The sequence below is a fragment of the Sarcophilus harrisii genome, chromosome 4, assembly GCF_902635505.1.
Source record: "Sarcophilus harrisii chromosome 4, mSarHar1.11, whole genome shotgun sequence".
Taxonomy (NCBI): Eukaryota; Metazoa; Chordata; class Mammalia; order Dasyuromorphia; family Dasyuridae; genus Sarcophilus; species Sarcophilus harrisii.
In genome coordinates, this window is record NC_045429.1 from 54840933 (window position 1) to 54863928 (window position 22996).

The 22996-nt window shown below is 38.5% G+C and overlaps 1 protein-coding gene across 1 annotated transcript in view; it reads left to right on the top strand.

The window, feature by feature from the left end:
• DUSP27 (dual specificity phosphatase 27, atypical) overlaps positions 1-21207 on the top strand; it is a 37381-nt gene extending 16174 nt beyond the window's left edge. The window contains exons 3-6 of the mRNA XM_003767383.2: positions 4801-4895; positions 11491-11722; positions 13220-13437; positions 17976-21207. Coding sequence (XP_003767431.1) covers positions 4801-4895; positions 11491-11722; positions 13220-13437; positions 17976-20803 — 3373 coding nt within the window. The 3' untranslated portion in view covers positions 20804-21207. The remainder of the gene's footprint in view (positions 1-4800; positions 4896-11490; positions 11723-13219; positions 13438-17975) is intronic.
• Positions 21208-22996: the final 1789 nt, after the last annotated feature.

Genomic DNA, 22996 nt, shown 5'->3' on the forward strand with positions numbered 1-22996 from the left:
TGAAATTTATATAGATATAGATATAGATATAGATATAGATATAGATATAGATATAGATATAGATAACTACTTCAATACAACTGGTTTTCTTTGTGACTATTTTATTCTATGTAAATTAAAACATTATTTTGAGGAGGGACCCATAGATTTTGTCCAACTGCCTAGAGTGTCCATGGTACACCCTCCACACAAATTGGATAAGAATGTTTAGCCTAAACTATGATTTGAAGTGCAATGAACTACCTCTAGAGCTTGTCCCTGAAACAAAGGCCTACCTTTCTAATACCGATAGTCTTCCAATATTATTATTTGTCTCTAGATTGTAGAATACTACAGAGCTGAAGAAGTGAAACTGAGGATTGTCCAAAGGAACAATGGAGAAGCATGTGTGCCATGAGCAGGAGGCAATATAGTACACAATAAATAAGAGATTTTTAGAGGTGATCTAAAGGATATAATCAAAGAAATATATGAGCTCAAAAAAATCAGTTTGTTACATGGATAACAATACATTCCATCATTATTCTCAAGGTAGTGTAAGTTAAGGAGATCACCAGCACATTGGATGAATTCTCTGTAGTAAATTTATAGAAGGGCATGAGTTAGAATCACAGAGGATGGATGACTATGGGTAAATTGAGATCTGTATTAGTGGAGGGAATGGCTACATCAATGAGATCACAGAACAATTTGAATATCTCAGTGAACAAAGGATCACAGGACTACAGAATGTTCTATTTGGAAGGATCCTCAAAAACCATAATCCAACTCATATCTCATATATCCTATCAGCCTTTCCCTCCCTAAGTCTTCTTTATTGTTTGCCCTTTTATTTCAGATTCAAACTTCTCTATCTGCTGGTTCTTCTTTTTCCCAGTTCTGAAAATAGTTTATATTTACTTTCTTGATTCTCTTGTCTTGCTTATTTTTCGTGATTAAGTCAAGTTCTTCCAGTTCTTTTAGGGTTTTCTTATCTTATTACATCTCAATTGCCTTCTTTGTATTGAGCATCCTTGTTTTGCATAAACAATGTGGGTGGATTGTGGGTTTCATCTCTTTTTCTTCCTTCTCACTTATGTCTAATGTCTTATCATGAACTCTTATTCTGTTTCAAAGTTGAAGGGTAAAAAATAATCAGAATCAGAATAAAAGAAAGTTGAGGTGTTTTTGTCCTCCTAGAGGACAGTTTTTTGAGGGTCCTTAAAAACCATGATCCAATTCATACCTCATACCTCAGGAGGTACCTGACAAACAGTCATCTAGTTTTTGAAAAATAATTTCTTCCGCTTGCTTTAAAAAGCCAACTTCAGATATACAAAATAGAGCCCATCGGTATTTTTCTGATAGAGATCTGGGAATTTTAGTAGATAATAAACTAAATATGAATCATTCACACATATCATCAAAGGCAAGAAAAAGTATAAACACATGCTACATGAAGAGTTGCAGGGTGTCTAGGAAATGGGAGATAATAACTTCATTATATTAAGTCCCAACCAGGATACTTCTGTAGTTTTATGTTCAATTCTGGTTGCCACATTTTGGGAAAGACAATTATAGGCTGGAATCCATCCAGAAGGATAATTGTGATGGTAAGAGCCCTTGAATTCCTGTTAGGTGAGAATGAGGTAAGAAACCAGAGGATGGGTGTGGTGAAACAGGGGATCGGGATGGTGAGGAGCCTTGGGCATCTGTTGTATGAAAATGAGTTAAGAACTTTCACATCTGCTGGGTGGATGGGCAAGTCATTTAAACTTTCTAAACCTCAGTTTATTTTTCTATAATATTGAAGCAATAATTCTTATATTACCTACCTTTCCTTGTTGCTATGAAGAAATCATTTTGTAATCTATAAATGCTATAGAGATGTGAGGTATGGTTACTGACATCTGAATCTCCTCAAGTACCCAGCTGAGTGCATGGCACCTAGATGATGAAATATTTTTAAATGAATATCTAATTACTTAATGTATTTGCCTTTCCTTGGTTCCGTTTTTCTTTTCCACAGAGACTTTTCAAACATTTTCTTATGCCTGCTAAAACCTTTTTTTAAATATCATCATCTTTAGTTTATTGACTTTTGTCTGCTTATTGAACTTGTCTGCTTCTGAATACTTGGGGGCTATCTTCTTCAAAGTAGACTTCAACATCTTCATAATTTTGTTCACTTCCTTTTCTTCAAGTGGCAAAATTAAGCAGGGCACCACAATAATAATAGTGATTAGTAATAATATAATATAATATATTGTATAATTATTATATAATAATTAATGTTATATTAAAATAATAAAACATATATAATAATATAAATGACATTTATGAAGCATTTCAAAGTTTAGAAAGAGCTTTACAAACATTATCTCATTTGATTTTCACAAGTGCCCTGAAAGGTCAGTATTCTGTATTCTTTGGGACCAGAAAGCTTTCTCTGGTGTTCTCCAAGTCAAGTCAAGTCAATAAGACTTTATTACCTATTCTCTGCTAGAAACTGCACCAAGCTCTGGGCACTTTGAAAACTCTGTTTGATAGTATTTTGGTGTGATTTTCATTCTAATAGGTGCCATGCTACCATGTTCTGTAATCTACCAGTATAGGACAGGTACAGCTACTGACCCCCTTATTCTCTCAGTTTATTTCCCTTCCTAAGTTAGGGCTGATTCAATCACATCCACTTGCACTCACTGTAGCATGTTGGAATGGTTCACTGAAAGGAGAGACATGTGCCTCTCATGTATTCTCAAGATTCTAAGTACGGGAACACCCTCCTACCACTGATTACTGTAGCTACAGAACCTCCTCTGGCATGTTTCCTATTTGTACTGATGAGTCACAATGACATCTTTAACTTTTGAACATGACACATTAACCAAGAAGGTAAAAGCAAAAATAATCACATTGTAAGAGTTTACCCATAAACTTAATCATACTCTCTCACCCATGTACAAAAAAGTCAGGGAGAGAGTAGGAAAGGGAAACACTTTTAAAAGTATACTTACATACTTATAAAAATCTAGCAGAGAAATATAGGAATCAGAAAATCCCTTTCTAAGGGTTGATTCACACATACAATTTTCCCATTTTCACCAAAAAATCTTTAATTTGTAGTTTTCTCGACTATAATTCTCAATTATATTCGACTATTTATATATAGATAACATATCTATTACATATAACTAAAAGCAGTTATATGTAAATGAACTGATACATATTAAAATATTGCAGACATCCCACCTTTAGTCAGTGCTTCTGCCCCTTGCATTGACTCATCTCTTCCCAAATAGACTGTGGTTCTCCTGAAACATTTATATCTAAGGGGCTACTTTCCTTAAGCTGCCCTTTATGTTTCTCAAACAAAGATTTTTTTTTTCTGCTTCTTTCTGCAAATAGGATGTCCACATAGAAAAGGGGCAGGGCCCATCATACCAGCCATCATACTGGCAACCAATTTAGTGAAAATCATCCCTACCTTTATTCTGCTCTTAGTGAGAACTTCTGGTATTACCAGCCTTTCCTTCCCTAGTTCTTTTTGTTATTTGCCCTTTTATTTCAAATTCAAACCTTTCTATCTGCTGGTTCTTCTCTTTTCCAGTTCTAAAAATAGTTGTACTTACTTGATTTTCTCATTTTGCCTATTTTTCTTGATTAGGTCAAGTCCTTCAGTTCTTTCTCCCAGGTTTTCTTATCTTACCACATCTCAATTGAATTTTAGTGTCTTTTTTTGTATTGAGCATCCTTGTTTTGTATAAACAATGTGGATAGATTGGGATTTGACTCTTCTCACTTTTCTTGTCTTATGAGCTCTTATTCTATTTTAAAGTTGAAGGCTTCTTGTCCTATTACACATTATTCTTACCTGAGGTACCTCTCTTTTATTCCTTCTCCAAATGCGCCCTTTACTAGATGTAATAAACCTATCCTCCTGTAGAAGAATTGTTTGGTTATTGGGTTTGTCTCCCTCCAAATGGTAGATGATTTTTGGTACATTTGTAATTTATAACTCAAAGTTGAAACTGGATCATGTCAGTAAGCTAATCTCAGCTTTTAGCAGAATTTACAGGAGCAAAATTTAGGTCTACCTCTCAACGTAAACTAACTCATCAAAATACTGACTTCATAAACACAAGTTGGATATTGGCCATTTCAGGATTTTTTGTTTGTTTGTTGAACCAGACCTGTGATTTCATCGATGCAGGGAATTTCTAGTGAGGAAATTTCCTCTATCAAGGAAGATCAGCAGCTGTTGTGTAACTTCTAGACTTACAAAATTGCCTTCAGGTCATTGAAAGCTTATGTCTCCTGCTCAGGGTTACTCTGCTGATAGGTGTCCGGGATAACCCTTGGACCAAGACCTTTTTCTGACTGTAAGGTCATTTCTGTGTCCATTAGATACATTGGTTCTCCAGATCAAAATTATATGGCAAAATTGTTTGTGGGTTACAGCTTAGTATCTAGATCTTTCAGTTTTAAATTTAAATTGAAATTTTCACAATGCTTTAGACAAATTTAGAACGGGCACTTATGTCTATATATTTGGTATATATTTTTAAAAAGAAACCTAAAGAAAATCATTAGCAAAAATATAAAAAAACTAAAAATTTTATTGGTATTCAGACAATAACAGGACCCCAGCAATACTGAGCTTTAATATCCTTTGGATAATATTCTTATCAATTTAATTCAACCAAAGTTTGATTAGAGGCCTACTGTGTACAAATCATTACAAAATGAATACATTACAGAGTTTCTGCTCTTAAGATGCTTGTATTCACTCAGCCTAATATGAGTGTCCTCTATCCCCAGGTACTCCATGGTCTCAGATGCTGAAACAGAGAGTATTTTCATGGATCCCATTCACCTGTCATCAGCTGTTGCTGCCAAGAAGATCATTAATGAAGGTAATTAAATCAGAACCTAAGGAGGAGGTGAAGAATGTGGGAAGTTCATCTAAAGACACTACCTTGTTCCTGGAGAGATTCACATTTTAAACACATAGAATTGTTGAGGTGAGATTTTAGACAGAGGTCAGGTCACGTAGTCCAAATCAAACCTGAATTTTAAGCATGCATTATCCTACATAATACCACCCATCTGGCCTTGTTCATCCACTTTCTGCTGGAAAATCTCTAGCTCATTATCTCCTGGGGCAGCACATTTTATTTCTAATTGTGACTAAGACTTTCCTTGGGTTGATTAGAAATACGCTGTCCTGTAACTTGTACTCCTTGGTCCTACATCTGGCTCTGAGATCCAGTAGGATAAATTATCTTTTACATGGCAATTTTATAGATATTTTAAAATGGCTTTTGTGATCCTACTCGCCGACCAAGGGTTTTCTTTTGTTACATAAAGAATATCTCCATTTCTTCAACCAATCTTTGTATATGTCTTCATTCGATGATCTCATCAGTTCCCACGAGTTCAGTTATCATTCTTCTACAGATATTTGCTCCAATACTATATAATCAACTATGCTCCATACCATATAACCAACTACTTTTGGACATTTTGAATTGGATGTCCCATAGGCATTTCAAATATAACCATCACAGAATTCATTTACCCCACTTCCCACAAATATGTCCCAACTTCTAAATTTCTCTATTACTCTTTCATCTTCCCAATCACTCTAGCTTACAATTTTGGTCCTTCTTGATTCTATTCTTCAATTTCTTTCTCTCTCACTCATCATATTAAATCAGATACTAAACTTGCAATTTCCATCTAAACAATATCTCTTGCATATCCACTAGAGCAACAATTACCCTAGTTAAGGTCCTCATCTCCTGATTATTGCAATAGCCTTCTAATTACTCTTACTGTTCCAATCCATCTTTTATTCAGCTACCAAAGTGACTTTTGTAAGGTGTAGGTCTGAATGGGTCGTCCCTTACTCATTAAACTCTAACTTAAATAACTCTTACTGGATCGAATGTAAAATTCTATGGTTGGAATTTAATGTTTTTCAAAACCTGGCCCCTTCCTACTTTTCCAACATTTTAAAATTCTTTTAAAAGTCATGAACATTTAACATATCTCCCTTCTACCTTTCCCCCTCCCACATTGGGAAAAAAAACCCAAAGTTCTTTTAATAAATATGTATAATTAAGCAAAAATAAATTCTTAATTTATGTCTAGAAATACATATCCAATCTTCATCTTGAGTCCATTCCCTCCTCATCTAGAGGACCTTTCCAGTCTTCTTTCATTCTGTTACATCCACACATTTTACAATTCTTCAATACAAACCTAATTGCTGTTTCTTACAAGTGGTACTACCTCCTGCAGCTCTGTAACTTTTGTTGTCCAATCCCCATGCCTTAAAAGCTTTGCCTCCCAACCTCCAGCTCTTAACAATCCATTCCTCTTAGTAAGAATCCAGTTAATACTGCCTTTTCCATAATATATTTTCTGGTTGCTTCAGCTGCTAGTGCTATCTCCTCTTGGAGTAGCCCACATGGCATGTGATGGTACAGTAGATAGAACCCTGGACTTTTTAGGAAGCCTCAAAGGGGGTTGAGGTCCCAGGATGATATTTGAAGGGTTTTTTTTTTCCATATCTATGTTTGAAATTAATGGCAACCTAAAGACTTGAACTTTTTGAAATCGGCAAAGTGCTCTTTTGTTATTTCTTTACCTATCTTGGGCTTTACTTCCCTTTTATTAATTTGTTCTGCTCTTTTCATTTTCATAGAATCATGCAATTTCAGATTTTGAATTCATTTTAACAGCCATTTAGTTCAACCCATACCATCCACCAAATAAGATTTTTTTTTTCCTCCAACACATTTTACAAATCCAGTCTGCTTAAAGAGCTCCAATGAAGGGAAACCTGTTATGTCTCAAGGCAACCCTTATAAATTGAAATTTTTGGATCAGTCTAAGTGTCAGGAAGTTTTTTCTCCCACCAAACCTAAATTTGCCTCTTTACAATTTGTTAATCTATTCATATTTGTGGAGTCTTAATATGTACCAGGTACTGTGCAAAAATTCTGGTGATATAAAGAAAAGTAAAAGACAATCCCTGCTCTCAAAGAGATCACAGTTTAATGGGGGAAATAACTGTGCAAAGGAGCTATTGCTCCTTTTTTCCCCTCTGAATCAAAACAAATCTAATCCCTTTCTCATGTGACAATCCTTCAGATATTTGAGAGCACCTATTATATCCTCCCTGAATCTTCTCTTCTCCTGTTTTCTCTAATTTCTCCCCTTTTTTCAGTTCTAATATGTTATACCGCCAAAGCTCTTCACTATTTGGGTTTCTTTGCTGCAGATTTTCTTAAGCTTAACAATACCTTTCCCAAACTAGAATCGATCACAATACTCCTCATGTAGTTTAATCAGAGAAGATTACAGTGGGACTAATGCCTCCCATTTTTGCAAACTATGCCTCTTTTTAGATATGAATCACCTTTTCTTTTTTTTCCCCACTGCTATATCATACTGCTGACTTCTACTGAGATTGAAGCTTACTAAAACTTCAAATCTTTTGCAGATGAATTATAGCTTCACCATCTATTTAGCACAACAAAAGTTGATTTTTTTGGACCCCAGTATACAATTTTTTATTTTTCCCTATTCAATTTCATCTTATTAGATTTATCCCAGTCTTCTGCATTGCCAGGGTCTTTTTGGATTCTGACTCCAAGTCTTCCAATTTATTAACTGTTTTTCATAGTTACTAGCCAGATGCAAATTCAATAAACATGCCATCTATTCCTTTATTTCAACTACTGGTTAAAATGTTAAATAGCTAAAGGAAAATAAGAGAAAGGGAAGTCCAATTCAAAACAAGTATAAAATGTTTGAATGTTGAGCTACTAAAACACTCTCCAAACTTATGTAAATAGTTACACTTGACATTGTGCCTGTCTCATAATAAGTGCTTATTAAATTTTTTTCTTCTCTCAAGAAAAAAATTATTAAAAAATTGAAGATATTCATTGCTCATAGTTAGGTCATACTAATGTAATATAAATGGAGTTGCTTCCTAAATGAACAGATTTTGTCCTATACCAATTAAACTGCAAAAAGGATATAGCATTTGACAAAACAGCTACATGTTTGGGAGATTCTGAAACTTGAATCTTATTGCTCGATTAGATTGGTGCTCTCTCCTCTTCTATACATAATTGTGAATTTCTAGCAAATAACTAGACAAAATAATAACAGTATTCATTTGGAAGAACAAGAAATGTAAAATCTCAAGGGAAATCATAAAAATAAGAATGAAGGGCACTTCTATAAAATAAAAATTATTAGAACTATTTAGTAGTGATTAAAAAATAAAAAGTAGAACAGATTAGAGAAGAAAGAATCACAAAGTTAATACCCCTGGGTTTATAGACCCAAGAATATAAATTACTTGGGGGAAAAAACTGTTTAAAAAACTGGAGAGCATTTTGGCAGAAATTAGATTTAAAGCAGTATTTATACTGTATACCAAAATAAGCTCAAAATGGAAATGCAGCCTAAATATTAAAGATCACATAACAAAGAATCAGAAAACTTAGATCAGACATCTTTCATAGATGAGGCTATTGGGAAACTTCTTAACAAATAATAGATAAAGATGATTCCCCAAGAAAAAATATAGAATTTTAATTACATGAAATTGAAAAGCTTTTGTGTGAATAAAATCAATATATTAGAATAAGGAAAGAAGCTGTCAATTAGGAAAAAAAATTGTCAGGTATCTCTATTAAGAATCTATTAGTCAGAGGCATCTAGGTGGTACAGTGGATAGAGCACCAGCCCTGAATTCAGGAGGACTTGAGTTCAAATCTGATCTCAGACACTTAACACTTCCTATCTGTGTTACCCTGGGCAAGTCACTTAACTCCAATTACCTCAGCAAAAAAAGCAAAAAACAAACAAATCTATTAGTCAAGACATATAGAGAAAAAACACACATATGTAAGATGAAAGGATAAATTATCAAAGGTTATTTGAATCAAACAAGACTAAGAAAAGAAATTTCAAATTTTAGACACATATTACAGAATGATCTAAATCTCTAATAATAAAAAAAAATGCAAATCAAAGCAGCTCCTAATCAGCAAATTGGTAAAATGACCAAAATGGAAATAGCAGATGTTGGAGGGACTGCAAAAAATGGGCACCTTAAAACATTATTTGTGGAAATGTCATAAAAGTCTTTAATTCCTTTTGAGTCCCAGGGGATAGCTGCTATTGATAGAATCAGTCCTAAGCAAAAGTCCCTTTCTGACTCCCCACACTCCAAATTCAGTGTTTTCTTATCTTTCCCCTCTTTCTGATTTTTTTGGTACATTTAAAATTCACACTTAATGGTATAAATGATAGTTGACAACTTACCTATTCCTGACATAACATTCTTGATTCTTCCCTCTCCCTCACTGCCTTCCTCCCACTAGTTGTCTTGGAATCATTTGCCCAGTCTTATCTATTATACCTCCACATCTCACATATCCATCCCATTCTCTCTATTCTTGACCACTATCTGGTTCAAGCATTCATCACCTTCCATCTGTATTATCACAATAGCCTCCCAATTTCTCTCCCTCCTTCAAGCTTCTTCCCATGCAAATACATTTTCCACATAGCCTTTAAGTTGGTTTTCCTAATGTGATCATGTCACTCTCTTGCTTAAAAGCCTCAGTGGTACCCTAGTGCATCTTGGATAAAACACAAACACTGTCTGGGATTTAAAACCATCGCACCATGGCTCCATTTTCAGAAGGCAGTGTGGTATGTTGGAGTCAAAAGATCTTGTTTCACACCTTGTCACTTAAGTCCCAGCTCCATTTCTTCACTTATAAAATGTAGTGGCTGAATTAAATAACCTCTGAATCCTTTCTGAATCCATATCTAAGACACTCTGATCCTTTGATCTTATCCAGTCTGACACCTTTTCCCCTAATACTCCATTTTCCAGTTAAATGGTCTGACCTTCCCCATACACAACATTCTGTCTCCTGCCTTCCCATACAGGTTGTCTGTCAAACTACAAATGCTCTTCCCCCTCACCTCTGCCTTGCAAAATCCTTGGCTTTCTATATAGCTCACACAAGTGTTACTTCCCAGAAGAAGCGTTTCTTGATCCCTTCAATTGTCCTGAAGTAATTTTGAATTTACATTATTTGGGGTGTACTCAGCTGGGTACATGTTATTTCTCTCCAAAGGAATATAATCTCCTTGAAGGCAAGGATTGCTTTGTTTTTGTCTTACAATCCCCAATACCTAGAATTTATTCCAAAGTAAGTGTTCATTAAACATTTTTTGAATTGAATTGTGATCACTGTAATCTGAATTAAAAAGCTTTAAACAAAAGGAAGGAAACCAGGCAGCTTGGTGGGACAGTGGATAGAGGCCTGAACTTCCAGTCAGGAAAACCGGAATTTAAATCCATCCTCAGACACTTATTAGCTCAGTGACTGATTCTGAACAAGTCATTTAATCCTGATCTGCCTCAGTAGCTTCAACTATTAAATGTGGAAAATAACTCCTATATTCCAGAGTTGTTGTGAGGATCAAATAAGATAATATTTATGAAATGCTTAGCATAGCTCCTGATACATAGTAAGTATTTATTAAAATTTTGTTAAATTAAAATACTGTGAAATAGAATTTTAGGCAAAAGCAGCTGGTGAGGGGATTGGGGGGTCGGGAAGGAACTAAGGAGAAAATAGGTTAAAATTCTGAATGTGATTGTAAGAGTTTTAAGTGGTTATCTCCTTCTCCCTTTGACTAAAGGTGGTCTTGACTGCAAATAGTCAGGTCAATGCTTTACATTTGCGGATGGCTGACTATTTAACAATATAATGTCTTACAATCCACATTTTTCCTTGTTGTCCACAAGGATACCATAATTTATCAATTGGCTTACCAAAATCTAGATAGGTGGCATGTACAATATTTACTAGATCTATCAATCTGATAACCTTAATGGGCTTCCCCAAGTGGAGGAGCACCCACAGGAGTGAAATTATGGATACCATTAATCTTCATTGATACAAAGCTTTATATATTGTGTCTTCAAGACCAGATCTTTGTAGGGGAAGTAGACTACCTCATAAAACTCCTTAAAATATCCCAAGTGCAAATAGTCTGGGCAAGTCCATGAAATATTGCTAGAACAGGGTAAATTAATAGGATATCCTTATAGAAAATAATATATGTAGTAGCCCAAAATGTAAATAAGATCAATAAAGCATTTAGTAAGCAATTACTTACTATGTGCAGGCACTTTACTAACAGCTGAAAGCTAAAAAGTTGGAGGGGTGGGGGAAGTATAGGAGGGTAGAGAAGGGATAGTAGTGGGGAAAAGGCAGATATAAAGCTGAGATGAGTTTGAAATAAATAGGATTGTCATGGGTGCTTTCTCAAATGGAGAAATTCTCCCATTGAGGAGGAAGGACCCTAGAATAACCAGAGTGAGAAGGGTGCTAGGAGAAAGGTGGAGAGATAAATTTTAGTTTTTAGTCTTTTGCTAATGCTATGTATCCATGACAGAGCTCAAACCAAGGGAAATCAAAGCAGACACTGTGTGCCCAGGGATGCTGGAGTCTGCAGAGCAACTGCTGGTGGAAGATCTCTACAACAGAGTCAAAGAGAAGATTGATGATACCAGCCTGTATAACACCCCCTGTGTCATGGACCTCCAGAGGGCTTTGGTTCAGGACCGCCAGGAGGCCCCCTGGAATGAAGTGGATGAAGTCTGGCCCAACGTCTTCATCGCAGAGAAGTGAGTCTCTGAGTAAACTTTGCCATTGATAGGCTACTGCTAGAGGGATATGGTGACCATTTCCCATAGGTCTCCTCAAGGGATTGTGTCAGACTCCTGAATAAGTCCAGACATTCTCACAGTCTGTTTCAAAGCTAACATGGAGCTATAGAAATTCTGTCTCCCAAGTTTATCGTCCTCTATTCTTTCCCAAGTACCCAGTGTTCTCTAGCATCATCTAATCCCATTTTCCAGTCCCAAGCAACTACATGACAGAATGGATAAAGTGTTGGCTCTGAAGTCAGGGAGACTCCTCTTCCTGAGTTTTAAATTACTAGCTGTGTAATCCTAGGCAAGCCACTTAACCCTGTTACCTCAGTTTCTTCATCTGTAAAATGAATTCGAGAAGGAAAAAGCAAGAAAAGTCCAAATGAGGTCACAACAAATTGGATACAATGGAAAAGACTATATGAAAAACAACAAAAGTCCTACTTTCCCTGGATAGTACATGATGCTTCAAACTTTTCCTGATGCTGTCCCTCCCCCAGCATCTATCAGAAATTACCTGTGTCCCATTTCTCCATAGCTCTACTAAACTGACAAAAGATACTATGAGTTTAATCATGAGTTAATTCTCGTTAGTGTTTCTTTGGAAATTAGAGATGCTATAACATAGTACCACCTTCTATCAGAAAATTACCTGTGTCCCATTCCTCCATAGCCCTACTAAACTGACAAAGGATACTATGAGTTTAATCATATCAATTAATTCTTGTTAGTGTTTCTTTGGAAATTAAAGATGATATAACATAGTACCTGGCCACCTGTATATAAAAGTCCTTCACAATATATAAAACTTTGTATCAATGTTAATCTTCCAATTGTTATTAGTAATATTAGTAGTATCCATAATTTCATTCCTGTGAGTGCTCCTCTACTTGGGGAGGTACTGAACCTTCTCAATTAAAAGTAGATATAGTAGATAGTCTTTTGAGAGTTTCTGAAGATGGAAAATGTATCATCCTTCAATCAACCTGATAATAAGTTTATCTGAACTTAGATAGTCTGGTCTTTTAGACAACGGACATAAAGCTAGCCCATCAGCAGAGTCTGACTTGAAACCCTTCCAGTTTAGTAGGACCTGCCCTTGAGTTTTTTTTTTTTTTAACAAACTCCTGTTCTCAAAGCCTGCCTCTTAAGCCAAGGGCAAAACAACCAATTCTTCTTGTCCATTTCATAGATTTCTTTCCATCGGTGCTTTTTGTTTTTCCTCTCCTTTTCCCTCACTTCTTCGATCAGCAAATCTCTCTCTCAATGGCCCCTTGTGCTTGAATTCTAACATTGTCTCCAAGACTTTGAACAAAATTAGATTTTGGAGGTTTTACCTCCACATACCAAGAAAGGAAATATCTCCTTAGCAGTGACACCTCCAAAACAAGCACTTCTTCTGACTATGAGGCTGGACTTTTCCTTAGCTCTGGCACTAACTAAAAATGCCTTTTCTCTGTTTTCCTTCAGGAGTGTGGCTGTAAATAAGGGGCGGCTGAAGAGGCTAGGGATCACACATATCCTCAATGCGGCTCATGGCACGGGTGTTTACACCGGACCAGAGTTCTACAATGGCCTGGAGATTCAGTATCTGGGTGTAGAGGTGGATGATTTCCCTGAGGTAGACATATCCCAACATTTTCGGAAGGCTGCGGAGTTCCTTGATGAAGCTCTGCTGACATACAGAGGTGAGATGAACTCAAGGTTGGGCTAAGCTGGGGTCTGATAATTCAGAAATCCATAAGGAGAAAAAAATCATAATAAGGGAAAACATTTAAGCCTCTTGGAGAACAACCATATTTTGCATTAGACTAAGGACTCAAGATTTACATTATCTGTCTGTCTGTCTGTCTCTTGCTTGCTCATTCACACCACTTCCTAGCTCTTTACCATTTGTCTTGATTTTTCTACCTTTTGGGAAGATTTTAAACCCTGAAAAAAGAGGGACATTTCAGGGGTCATTTTATAACATGCTTTGTTCTTGTTTATAAGGCAAAAGCCGAAGTCTGAGTAACTTTAGTCAATGCAATGATTTAGTTTTGAAGACAACATTGCTTGTCATGAACAACGAGCAGGATATAGGACCTTCTAATGGAAAGAAAAATTACTTTCTTTAGGTCTTTTTCTTTCTCCCTTCTTTCTGGTAGTAAAAACTTTTATTTATTTGCTTTGACCAATGTAGAAGTGAGGATGGCTGTCACAATGCTTTGAGGTAGAAGGAATTTATTTTGTTTCTTATTCTTTCTTGCACTTCTTATATGGCAGCAATGGCCTATCCCTGCAGTGGAGCTCCAGTAGAGTGGCAGGAAATAATGGGAATAGACGTTTCTGTAGCTCCAGGAGTGCTTGGGCAGTATTGGTAGGAAAGTGAGATGGATGACAAAGCATGGATTGTGTGAAGGCCTCACAGCTACAATGAGTAGAGAAGAGGAATTAGGTAGGAAGAGTAAAGGGGAAAGGAAGAAGCAAAGAAGGAATGTGGGTAAGGAGAGAAAGGTGTTTGTAACTGCATGAACTATAGGTAGAAAAGCACTTGAAGATTCAATTTGAGAGTTGAATGACCTTTTAAAAAATGTCTTTCTACTTTCCCTCTTCCCAGAGAATCATCCTTTGTAACAAAGAATAAGAGGAGATGAAAGAAGTACAGGGGGAGGGGGAAGGAGGGAGGGGAAAGGAAGGAGAGAGAGAGAGAGAGGGAGAGAGAGAGAGAGAGAGAGAGAGAGAGAGAGAGAGAGAGAGAGAAGGAGAGAGGAAAAGATTGGAGAGAAGAGGGAGGAAGAGAGGGTTGAAAGAGAGAGTAAAGGAGAGTGGAAGGAAGACAGAGAGAGACACAGAGAGACACAGAGAGAGAGGCAGAGACAGAAACAAAGAGACAGAGGGGGACAGAGGGAAGGAGGGAAGGAGAGAGGGAGAAACATTTCAGCAAAACTAATCAACACATCCAACAAGTCTGACCATATAGAGAGAAATTTTGGGCTTAGTATTTGAAGATTTGAATTCAAACATTCCCTAGCTGTGTAATCCTGGACATGAATTAAATCAATTGACCTCTTTTGCATCCATTTCCTGAGCTCTAAAATGGGAATAATTATAGCATCTACCTCCCATGTTATAAAGATCAAATGAGATATTTGTAAAGTGCTTAATATAATAATGCTTAGTAGGCACTTAATAAATGCTTGTTTCTTACATTCCCTCCTTCCTTCCCTTCTTTCTTTCCTTCCTTTCTTAGTTTTCCAAATTCTACTCTCCCATCTCTGCAAAGAAGATAGAGAAATGCATTTTCTTCTCTTCAGGGCAAAGTTTATGATATTACATAGCTGATTTTTTTCTTTTTTCCTCCTTTCTGTTGACATTGGTGTTTTTCACTGAATGTGATGTTTTCTTGGCAATTACTTCACTTTGCATCAGATTTTATAGTTTCTCACAACTTTCGGAATTTTCATATATGTAATTTCCTGTGAAATGGTACTATTTTGTGACTTTCACTTATCACAATTGGTTTAGTCTTTCTTTGCTTAATGAGCAGCCATTTTGTGCTCATTAAAAAACAATCCTTTTTAGTGTAGAGGCAACCTTTTCTATCTTTGGCTTTGAGATATCTTCTTAGCAGTGGGATCTCTGGGTCAGAGGTTAAGGATATTTTCATCAATGTCTCAGCATAATTCCAAATTGCTTTCCAGAATGGTTGAACCAACCCCTAAGGGATGGCAATGTGGATGCTCATGTTACTTACATTCCTAAGTATTCCTGCCTGTGCAGGAATCAGACACATCTAACCTGATCTTTCCCTTGGAAGGGAGTCCACTGGTCACTTTTTGTCAGGTGTAGTAACTACATTCATTCAGTAACACAGCACCTTCCCATTCAAAAGCTGGTACCTTCTTCATAAGATATTATGGAATTCCCAAGTATGGCTAATTTAGAATCATAGATTCTTTGAATGTCAGTTTGAAGGAGAAGGGGAAAGATGGAAGAAATAAGCACATCTAGTTGCCTCACAACAGCCTCATGGGGGAAACGTTATTGTTTTGCAGTTATATTTATTATGGTCCTGCTCCAGTCTCATTGTAGCAATGAGACAATCCTTCCTTCTCAAAGGTTGTGTCAACAGAATATCCGCTCTCACAAGTGTGACCAAACCAGAAAGGTTTTGAGTAGGGATCTGTCAATGAGTTGTATGTTTGCATGTCCAAAAATTGTCTTAGCCAAGCTTGAAGAGGGTGATAAGTAGCAGGCTGTAGTGATGAGTCTGTTACCACAGCAACTCCCAGAGACCATCTGTTAGAGAGAAGTTGTGACTTGCATGGATGGAGGGAAAACTCACAGTGATAAATCACAAATCCTGAAAGCTTTGAATTAATAAACCAATAAGCATTTATTAAGCACACTAGGGACAAAAAGAAAGGGCAAAAGATTGTCCCTGTTTTCAACAAGCTCCCAGTCAAATGGAATAAAATAGTCCTCAGTATGATTGCAGTTGTTATATTGCAACAGGCTACCTCTGCTGAAATGACTTCTGAATCTCTCCCCTGAAGTTGTCTTCCATTGTCCACTGCCTATTGGACACCTCTACCTGTTCCTTCCTCCAGCACCTGAAATTTAACATAACTCAAATTGAACTTTCCTCCTTCCACCCCCTTCCACTTCTGCTTTGACATCTATCCTCTTGGGCCCTTACATGGTTAACTTCTGCATCATCTGTGACTCTTGCCTGTTCTTTACTACCATCTCTGCATCACTCCCATCCCTACCCCCATATCTTATCAGTTACCAATCTCTCTGTACAACATCTTTCCCATAGGTCCTATTCTCTCCATTCACATGGCCACTACTCTGATGTAGGTGTTTAACATCTCCAGCCTAATTGGAGAAGAACATTGAGTAGAATGTGAAACTCTTAGAAATGGCTTAAAATAGAGTCTGAGTTATATAAATAAATAAACTTGCCTGCTTTTGAATTAGTCTCAATATAAAAGTCATGGGGAAAAAAACCTGCACTGTCCCCATATATTACTGATTTTACTGGTGCATAGGGAGATTACTTTGGTTCCATGAGTCTTGAGGAAAATATAGCCTGCTTCAAGGAAAACAGAAAATAGTGTCAGGGTTCTTTGACAATTTGAATGCAATTTAATCTATTGAATTCCATAAATATTTACTTATTAGGTACTTATTTTATGCCAGGTATATATATATATATATATATATATATATATATATATATATAAAACTGTGTATATACACACACATATGTGTGAATGGGTAATATATGTGTGTATGTATGTATATACATATACATATATATATAAATATACAAATATATATAATGCTTATTATAGCTAGTTTCAAACACTAGTTAATTGTATAATTAGCCAGTCACTTAACCCTGTTTCCCTCAGTTTCCTCATCTGGAGCTGGCAAACCACTCTAATATCCTTGCCAAGAAAACCCCAAATAGGCTTACAGAGTATCAGACACAATTGAAAAATAACTAAACAACAGCATACCAGGTTGTTACACTAGATTCTACTGTCTCCAGTGACAAACTCATGGGGAAATATAGGTAGGAAAAGCTCAGAAAGATCAAGCATGGATAAGCTGTGATCTACCTCTTTAGGAGAAATTTCCAAATCAAAGGAGTGACATCCATTTGATTATTATGTTTTATATTTCCTTTCATCCAATTCCATTCAATAACCATTTATTAAGTGCTATAGGATGGTTGTTGGGGAGGAAAAAGATAAAATGAAAAATAGTTTCTGCCCTCAAGGAACATACGTTCTACTGAGAACAACATAACATTTGCAGAAATAAACATAAGCTATATATAATATAAATAAATATAAATACATTATCAATGTAAATATATATATATAACCATATATAACACAATAATAAGAATAAATATAAATATAAGCAAAAAAGGGTGAGGGCACCCATGAAAGAGTACCAGGAAAGTTTGTGCATATGAGGTGGTACTTAGTTGGGCTTAGAATGTTAATGAGTCAAAACAAGAAGTAATAAACTATTATGTGATCAGTTGCTTTTTGCATCAAAGGGGGAATCTCTAGAATCCATTTTATTTCGTTATTCATTTAAGATTTGTGCCATAAGCAAAGTGATTATGAAAAAGAGAGAGGCTGACAAAATCACATCTCTCTCTAAGGAATTATCTTCTCTTCCCATTGACAAAACCAGGCTAAACTTTGTGTTTTATTTTCAGGGAAAATCCTGGTCAGTAGTGAAATGGGAATCAGCCGATCAGCTGTGCTGGTGGTTGCTTACCTGATGATCTTCCACCATATGACCATCCTAGAAGCTCTAATGACTGTGAGGAAGAAACGTGCCATCTGTCCCAATGATGGCTTCCTGAAGCAATTGAGGGAGCTGAATGAGAAGCTGATGGAGGAGCGAGACCAGGACTATGGGAGGGAGGAAGGGGATTACGAGGATGAAAGAGACAGCAGTTCTGTACTAGGGGGTGAAGGAGACACAGGGAGTGTGTTTGGGGCCAGAGTTCACTCAATCATAGTAGAGGAAGAGGAAGATACAGCCAGCACCCTGAGTGGTTCTTCTGTGAGGAGCACTCGTAGGACCTCCAAGCCTGGCACCCTCGTTGACGGTGAAGAGGAAGAGAAGCTGTATAAGGACTGGAGGAAGAAGCAAGGTCTCCCCCAGGCTAGGAATGGACAGTCCTTGGATCAGGAAGGAGGAGAAGAATCTGAGGAGGATCTAGAGAGAGTCATTCAGGAGTGGCAAAGCCGAAATGAGAAGTACCGAGCAGAAAGGTCCCGTAGATGGTCTAGAGAGGAGGAAGAGGAAGAAGAAGGGGAGAGAGATGGAGAGTCCCTCTCGGGGAGGAGCAGGAGGCGCACATTCAGTGAGTGCAGCACCTCGGAGAGTACCCTAAGTCACGACATCCGGGTCTTGAAGCAGCAGTTGGAGCTCAGCAGCCGAAGGCGGACCCAGAGAAAGCATTCCGATTCAGAGTCCTCGGAGAGCACCTGGGACATGTGGAACCAAAGGCTGCTGGAGATTGAGAAGGAAGCATCTCAGAGATATCACTCTAGGAGCAGACGGGAGGAGGCTGAATCAGATTCAGAGACGGGGAGGAGAGAGAGGGAGGATGATGAGGAAAGCGTAGCCTCCGATGCTAGCTCCTTCTATAACTTCTGCAAAAGGAACAAGGACAAGCTGACGGCCTTAGAACGGTGGAAGATTAAAAGAATCCAGTTTGGATTTCACAAGAGGGACTCGGAGGCAGGAGAGGGCACGAGTGAACAAGGCGAAGGAGCCACCGAAGGGGAGAAGAACCTCTCAGATGTCAATCTGACAGCCTACCAGGCCTGGAAGTTAAAACACCAGAAGAAGATAGGGAATGAAAACAAAGACGAGGTGGTGGAACTCAGTAAAGGGGAGGACTCGGTTTTGACCAAGAAAAAGCAAAGGAGGCTGGAGCTGTTAGAAAGGACCAGGCAGACCCTGGAGGACAGCCAGTCCATGGATAGCTGGGACGCTGAGAGCACAGCCACCAGCAGAAGCATCCCCCTGTCTGCTTTGTGGTCTTCTGCTACCTCGGCCAACGCTGATGGGGACTCGGGCTCCGTGCTGAGCATGCAAAGCAACAGGTCCCGCCTGTCTCAGGCCCCAAGCAATGTCTCAGCTTCCTTGCCAAACATACCTCTGCCCAACCTGCCGGTGGGACCTGGAGACACCATCTCTGTGGCCAGCATTCAGAACTGGATCGCCAACGTGGTCACCGAGACCCTCGCTCAAAAACAAAATGAGATGTTGTTGCTGTCTCGCCCTCCTTCTACCGCGAGCATGAAGCCCACCCCCCTAGGCAATGGCGTGGGAGATGATCAAATGTCCTGCCTCAGTGGGCAGAGTGCCCGATCCTTGGGTGCCTCCTTGCTGACTCGTCCCCAGGACAGGCCCGGCGCCGACGCTCAGTCTGTGTTGTCCTGTAGCACGACGAGCTCAAGAACCGAAGGAATCGGGGGGAAGGGGAAAGGAACGAGTAAGCCTTTCTATAGCCTCTTTGCAGATGACGTTAACCTACAGGAGCTGAGACAGAAAGAAAAGGACATGCAAAGTGGGATCAGGGAGAAGATGTCCGAGTACAAAATGGAGAAACTCGCTTCGGACAATAAACGCAGCCAGCTGTTCAAGAAGAAGAAGGCCAAGGAAGAAGAGGAGGAGGAGGGGGAAGATGGCGGCGAAGAAGACACCGATAGTGCCATAGGGAGCTTCAGATATTCTTCTCGGAGTGAGTCTCATAAGCCCGAGACAACTCTTTCCTCTTCCTCCTCCTTGGCTATCTCCGATCGCCGTGGAAACGCCCACGTGGCCAACTTAGAAGTGGACAGAAGTATTAATAAGTGGCTCAGTGGCCTCAAGCCGGAAGGAGAGGTTCCCCCGCAACGAGACGGGTCTAGGAGCTCCGGGGAAAGGTACTCCAGGTCGAGCACTCTCCGGGAGGTGGAGTCCGAAGCGGCCACTTACAGGATGTCCAAGTCCCGGTCAGAGGAGCGAGATAGCTCCTCCCACCATCAGTCCGACGGCAGCTCGGTGAGGAGTACCTCGCGATTCTCCTCTTCCTCCACTAGGGAGGACAGGGAGACGTACAAGTTCTCCAGATCCAAATTCAGGGAGACCTCGAGCTCTAGGGAAGAAAGTCCCGAGCCTTACTTCTTCCAAAGGAGCCCGGAACCTTCCCAGGGACAGGAGTCCCCCGAGCCGCTGCGAAGACCGAGCTGGTCTAGACCCCACGACTGGGAAGACGTCGAAGAGTCATCCAAGTCCGATTTTACTGAATTTGGAGCCAAGAGGAAATTCACCCAGAGTTTCATGAAGTCTGATGAGGAAGGGGAGAGGGAAAGAACGGAAAACACCGAAGAAGGAAAATTTGCGTCAGGGAGGAGGTTCCAGTATCGGAGAAGCACGGACAAGGAGGATGAGGAAGAGATGGATGATGAAGCCATCATTGCTGCCTGGAGACGTCGGCAAGAAGAAACTAAAACGAAGCTACAGAGAAGACGGGAAGAATAAGGAGGGCAGGACTGATCTGCCAGACCACTGATCAGTGGTCTACTGATGTTGCTTAAAGCCGGACAAATGGTTTCTGGCTCTTGGAAACTGAGTCAGAAAAACACATCTGGCTCTTGGGAAGAGGCAGCCTTCGCCTGGCCTGGTGCTCTACGTCTTTGAGCTCAGGTTTGGGGGAATGAACATCTGAATGGCAGAGAACTAAAACTTCCTGCTGTCCCTGCTGTTTTATGTGAAGAAAAATGCTTACAATCAGTGTGGCTGTGAAGCGGTACCCAGGGTATTATAGCTCCATAGAGTTTTAGAGAGGGAGAGAAGAAGCTAAGTCTTCTGTGGCAGACCACTTAGCAGGGAATTCTGGTTGCATTTTATTTACTGTAGTGAATCTTCATTAAACATGGGCTCTGCCAAAATCTTCTTTCACCTTGTATTTATTTTTAGCCCTTTGTTGAATATTAGGGGGACTTTCTTAAATAGCATCAATTGAATTTTGCAGTAGTCTCACCTAGCTGCACCATCATGTCACCATCGAAATGGACCCATTAAGTACCAAGATTGTGCTATAAAATATAGAAAGGCCTTTTTAGAGAGATAGAAAGAGAGGAAATATATGAAGTATTGGCAAGGAGATAGAGTAGACATTACAGGAGGCTATTAAGGATTTTCAAAGAATAGCTTAAGATAGAACTTAAAGGAGAGACCAGAAGGAGTCTAGTCCATAGAGATCAATCAAGGTGATGATGACATCATATATCTAGCACTTTACGGTTTGTAAAGTGCTTTACAAATATCCTATTTAAGTTTTAGCAACTCTGGCAGGTAGGTACTATTATTATCCCCATTTTTTGTTGTTATTTGATTGTTTCATTCATATCCAACTCTTTGTGTCCCCATTTGGGGTTTTCTTTGCAAAGATACTGTCATTTGCTATTTTCTTTACTATATCTCATTTTTATACAAAAAGGGTGATTTGCTTAGGGTCAAACAGCTAGCAAGTATCTAAGGTCAGATTTGAACTCATGAAGTTGAGACTTGCTGACTTCAGGTCCTATATTCTGTTGAATGGAAATAGAGACTAAATGGCTTGCCTAGATTCTCATAACTACTGAGGCAGGATTTAAACAGAAATCTTCCTGACCCCATGTCCAGTGCTTTACCCACCACACCCCCTTACATTCAGAAGAAAAGAACCCTCATTTGACTCAGAATTCTGTATTCTTCTGAGAAGCAGGAGCCAAAGGGAGAAAGGCATTGATCCAGGATGTATCAGCAAAGAAAAAAAAAAAAAAAACTTCTAAATCCATTTTTTAAAAATGTGGAGTATTTTGTCCCTATGATCCTGTAACAGGACGTTTATTAAGAATACACAAATCCCTTATAGACAAAGTGTCTGGAACTAAAGACTTTAAATTCTGCAGGGTATGAGATAATACTCACTTCTTCCGGGAGAGATTCTGCATAATAGAATAATACAGCTGTTTCTATTCACATGAGCCTGGAGCTGAGCTAAACCAAAGCATCTGAAACTTTGCATATCTGAGACCCAGTTCTGATCCACAGGTCTCAGGACAAGAGGAAGATGTTTGTGAACAAATATCTGTTGTTGTTGTTGTTGTTGCTATTATCAGTAATAATAATAACAGTTCTCTTGGAAACCACTTTATGATTTACAAGGTGCTTTTAGCACAATCCTGTGAAATAGTCAAGGCAAAATGCTAAATTCTGCTTAGTAGCACAAATATTAATAGTATAACCATTTAAAGATAAACTGATGATCAGAGAATCAAAACTGGCATTTCTATACCCCAATAAGATTTACAAAGCACTTTATGTATGTTAGCTCATTTAACTTCACAGCTCTGAGGTAGGTGCTATTATTGACCCATTTTTCAGATCAAGAAACTAAAGCTAGAAGGGATTAAGGGACTTGCTAATTGGTAAATACACAAAGGTAGGTATACAAGGCAGGATTCAAGAAATCTATTACTAAGCATTTATTAATACTATCTATTATATGCTTGCACTAAGCATCTAAGTGGTGCGGTGGATGGGGCAGGGAGCCAGGAAGAGCCGAGTTCAAATATGGTGTCACATACTAACTGTGTGTGACTCTGAACAAGTCATTTACTTTTGTTTGCCTCAGTTCCTCATCTGTAAAATGGGAGCACTTTGAAAAAAGAGATGGCAAACTACTCT